Raw genomic sequence first — 4943 nt, forward strand, 5'->3', positions numbered from 1 at the left:
CTGGGCGTGGTCCTGCATGTGTGCGCGCGTGCACACACACACACACACACACACACACACACACACACGACATCGCATTGAACTCTCCCGGACTTGCTGTCCTAGAACGCAGGCGTCCAAGCCGAGGCAAGGCTCAAGCCCATCCCCTGGAGCACCGTGGCTGAGGTGGCTTTCTTAGCCGTCCTGTGTTTGGCGCAGAATCACACGGAGAGCAGAGATCGGCCCTCGGCCCCCTTGGCTGGATTTAGGGACGCGCCCGGGGCACCCGTGGGAGAAGGGAGCGGGGGGGTCTTGGGGGTAGAGGGAGGGCCACCAGGAGCCTGGCAGGGCTCCAGGAAGGGCAGGCTGCCGGGATCCCGTGCTGGGTGGGACTGGGGGGAGGGTGGGGGGGCAGGCCGCCTCCAGAGAGCCCCATGCCCCCACCCAGGACCGCGCCCCTCGGCCCCCGCTCTCCAGGAGTCCAGCCTCGGCTTCCTTCCCCCCCCTCCCCTTCCACTTCCCTTCTTCCTCCTCCCCTTCCTCCTCCCCCCTCTGGCTCCTCACTCCTTCCTCTTTCTCCTCCTCTCCCTCCCCAAGTGAGCAGGGTTTGGCCTCCCCGGCCCTGAGCCCTCTTCTTGTGCCCAAGTGTTTCTTCTCACCGAGGCTGTCATTCCTTTATTTGTGTCCTTTTGTTTTCAACATGTTTTATTAGTCTGTCTTGTCTTTATCAAAACACAACAAATACACAGCACAACACAAAACCGGGGTACAACGCACTGGAGGGTCCATACACTCAGACGGTGTGACAGATTTATATAATAAAAGAGGAAAATAGTCACTTTCCATAATAAAAATAAGTTCTATTTTTTGTTTATTTTACAATATACTTAATACTCTCTTCGTCTCGCGTCCTGTCTGGGGCTCTCGGGGCCGGGGCCGGGCTCACGAGCAGGGCCGGCAGCCGCAGTCCAGGTGCCTCTCCACCTCCTCCACGAACGACGAGCCGTCCGGACACTGGAACACGTACTTGCGCCGCTTGCTGCGCACCGGCCCGCAGCACCGGGGCCCACAGCCCCCCCGGCACTCCAGCACCGGCACCTTGGAGGCCGTGGTACACCACACGTGGCCCTTCTGCCTGCGCACCGCCTCGCGGACCACCTCGCCCACACATGGGCTCTCTGCGGAGGTCAGAAGGGGGCGTCAGGCTGGGGGGCCGGGGGGCTGGGGGATGCAGAGCATGCGTGCGTATTCCTTCACCTGTTCATCCTCCGTCAGACCCACCATCCATGGGTCCATCCATCCATCCATGCATGCATCCATCCACACATCCATCCACACATCCATCCATCCATCCACACACCCATCCATCCACACATCCATCCATCCATCCACACATCCATCCATCCATCCATCCATCCATCCACCCACCCATCCATCCACACATCCATCCATCCATCCATCCATCCACCCACCCACCCATCCATCCATCCATCCATCCATCCATCCATCCATCCATCCATCCATCCATCTGTTGGGGTCAGCTGCACCTTTAAGGGGCCACAGCTGACCTCAGCCTGTCCCTCCCCTTCCTGTCTTTAACAGGAAGAGAAGGAAGTCTGACATCACTTGAGGGACAGCTCCTTGGGACCAATCAGGGGCCCCTCTCTTGTGCCCGCCTTTAGGGTATATCTGGGAGGCTCCTCATTTGAATAAACAGAAGCCCTAGAGGTTTTCTCCAGGGGTCCACACATCCGCGGCTTTGGGGCACCCTGCGACCACATGCCACCGAGGCTACCGTGGCCATCGCTCCCGTGAGAGCGATAATGGACCACCCAGGAAGGGGCGGAAAAAAGCCCCTTCCCCCCCCAAGCGAGGGGAATTCGAGAGAGACGAGGCTACCTGTGGCCATCGCTCCCACGTGAGAGCAATAAAGGGCCACCCAGGAAGGGGCGGAAAAGCCCCTTCCCCCCCAAGCGTGGGGAAGTCAAAAGAGAGAGAGCCCACAAATTGGTGGCCCGGCGTGGGGCAGGATGCCCACGGGAAAAGCAATCGGAGCTGTCGGTAGCCTTCGGGAAGGATGGAGTGAGTCCTCCGGAGCGTGTGGTACCCCCATCCACGGCGATGGGGCAGAATCAATCCACGTCCCAAGAGGCCGGATCGGATCAATGGCACTCGGACCAAGGGCCGAGGGAATTCTGCAGCCCGCGGAGATGGGCTCGCAGCTTCGCGCCTCCGGGCGCCAGGCGGGGGCGGCAGCGGCAGCGGCAGTCTAGCCCAGGGTCCCCCGCCGGGACTTTTAAAGTCCCAAGTAGGGAGCAGCCACGCGCACTGGGCGCTGGCCCCCGGGGACTTGGGACCCAAGGCGGCAACGGGAGCCGCAGGGGGTCACGGCCCGGCATTGTTCGGATCTCGGAGAGCTAGGGCCGAGTGGTGCATCTGTGAGTCTGAGTGTTTCTATTGAGTGAGGAGAGGTTCCCTTTGTTTTTATCAACCACGTGGTTCTATTATGGGCAAAATAATACCATTTGCCACTGGAATTCCAGAAAACTTACATGGCCAATTAAAAAATTCTAAGCATGCCTCAAAACTTGTGCACAAGTATCTGTATGTCTGTCCGTGTGTGTTGGTAAAACGTGGTTTCAAAGTTACTTGCCTTTTGACTACTAATCTAACTCTAATTCTTAATGTTAAACTGTTCTTTGCAGCCTGTGGGTGTAGTCACAGTAAACAGCCTGGAGGCAGGTGTGACTCTTATCACTAAACAGCCTGGAGGCAGGTGTGGCTCATCACCAAACTCCAAGCCAAAAGAAAAAAAAAGTTATTCTTCCTCTCCTGTGCTCTCATAAACTCTTTTAAGATCAAGGGACCAGAGTAATTTTGGAACAACTGCGCAAACCTCGATTTTCCTGACTCAGGATTAATACTTTGCTTTATAGGATGCAGGTCGATGTGTGCTAGCTGCATGGACTGTGGCAGTCTGTGGCTACAGGAAGCTGGCTCCACAGTCTGCTCCCAAACTGCCTTGGTTTTTTTTTTTTTTTTTTTTTCCAGTCCTGGGGCATGGACTCAGGGCCTGAGCACTGTCCCTGGCTTCTTCTCGCTCAAGGCTAGCACTCTGCCGCTTGAGCCACAGCACCACTTCTGGCTGTTTTCTGTATATGTGGTGCTGGGGAATCGAATCTAGGGCCTCGTGTATCCCAGGCAGGCACTCTTGCCACTAGGCCATATCCCCAGCCCCTGCCTTGGTTTTTTTTTCTTCTCTGACCTATAGTTGTTGTTCCCCCCTCCCCCACAAGGTGGGGACCGAACCCCGGACCTTGCGCTCTTCCGCTGAACTAAATCCCCAGAGCCTTGTATATGCCTTTACAGACTGGAAAACTAAGCCCAGAGCACTTGCTCTGGAGAAATGTCTCCCCTTGTTTTCTCTTCAGGATAACAAAGACCGTAGTGGATTTTTCCATGGAGAAATGGGAAAGCCTGCCTGTACCAGCGATGGACCCAGTGTCGGCCCTGTTTCTTCCCTGGACCCAGCCTGGTGCCCTGCCATGTCATAAGAAAAAAATAAATAAATAAAAATAAATTTTTTTTTTAAAAAAGGAGAGGGAGAGAGAGGAGAGTAGGCCCCATGATTAGTAAGGATAGCTATGCTCATATTATATCTTAAGAAAATATCTTAAGAAAATTTAAATCTTCCCAAAACAGTGGGAAAGAGCCTTGTAAAGGCTTTTACAGATTGGAAAACTAAAAACCCAGAGCACTTGCTCTGGAGAAATGTCTCTTCTTGTTCTCTTCAGGAAAACAAGGAATATACTGCATTCTTCTGTTCTTCTAAAGAGAATAAGCGCTTCTTGAGGCGCAATATTTAGCTGTGGCAGTGTCGCTTGCAGTTTTGTACAAAAATTAAAGAAACTTTGCACCATGTTTCTTCCACTCCTCTCCCCCTACTGTTTGGTTTAAGGGAGTCCCATTACAGGGAAATAGGAGCTGAGGGTTTGACACCCAACCTTAATGTTTTAAAAAAAGTAAGCGCAAAGGTTTAACACCTTCGCTTCAATGTTTATATATATAAAAAATGTTTTACTAATCACTTATGTTTAAATTATCAGCTACTGTGAACTACCAGGGATGCCGGAGCTCCAGCCTACTTCTACTTCACCACCAAAAGAGGGCTGAGGTCTGCACCTTCCTGCACTTGGCAGAAACCAGCTGAGGATTCCAACTTCTCTGGACAAAGCCAGACGGATGGCCACCTTACCTACCCCTTCCCTCTGTGGAAGAGGCCCCCTATATATTCATATATATGTCTTATGTCAGCATTTGCCTTATGCCTACCTGTATGTTCACAACATCCCCTACTAATTAAAAAAAAAAGTAGCATCCATCCATCCATCCACACATCCATCCATCCACACATCCATCCATCCACACATCCATCCATCCACACATCCATCCATCCACACTTCCATCCATCCACACATCCATCCACACATCCATCCACACATCCATCCACACATCCATCCATCCATCCATCCACACATCCATCCATCCATTCATCTTCCATCCATCCATCCATCCACACATCCATCTTCCATCCATCCACACATCCATCCACACATCCATCCACACATCCATCCATCCACACATCCATCCACACATCCATCCATCCACACATCCATCTTCCATCCATCCACACATCCATCCATCCATCCATCCATCCATCTACACATCCATCCATCCGTCCACACATCCATCCATCCACACATCCACACATCCATCCACACATCCATCCATCCACACATCCATCCACACATCCATCCATCCACATATCCATCTTCCATCCATCCACACATCCATCCATCCATCCATCCATCCACACATCCATCCATCCACCCACCCATCCATCCATCCATCCACACATCCATCCATCCACACATCCACTCATCCATCTTCCATCCATCCATCTA

At 52.9% G+C, this 4943-nt stretch overlaps 1 protein-coding gene across 1 annotated transcript in view; it reads right to left on the reverse strand.

The window, feature by feature from the left end:
• Positions 1–665: 665 nt before the first annotated feature.
• Slit3 (slit guidance ligand 3) overlaps positions 666–4943 on the reverse strand; it is a 218741-nt gene continuing 214463 nt past the window's right edge. The window contains 1 exon segment of the mRNA XM_048334159.1: positions 666–1157. Within this exon segment, the coding sequence (XP_048190116.1) occupies positions 922–1157 (236 nt within the window). The 3' untranslated portion in view covers positions 666–921.

This window comes from Perognathus longimembris, chromosome 25 (genome assembly GCF_023159225.1).
Source record: "Perognathus longimembris pacificus isolate PPM17 chromosome 25, ASM2315922v1, whole genome shotgun sequence".
Taxonomy (NCBI): Eukaryota; Metazoa; Chordata; class Mammalia; order Rodentia; family Heteromyidae; genus Perognathus; species Perognathus longimembris.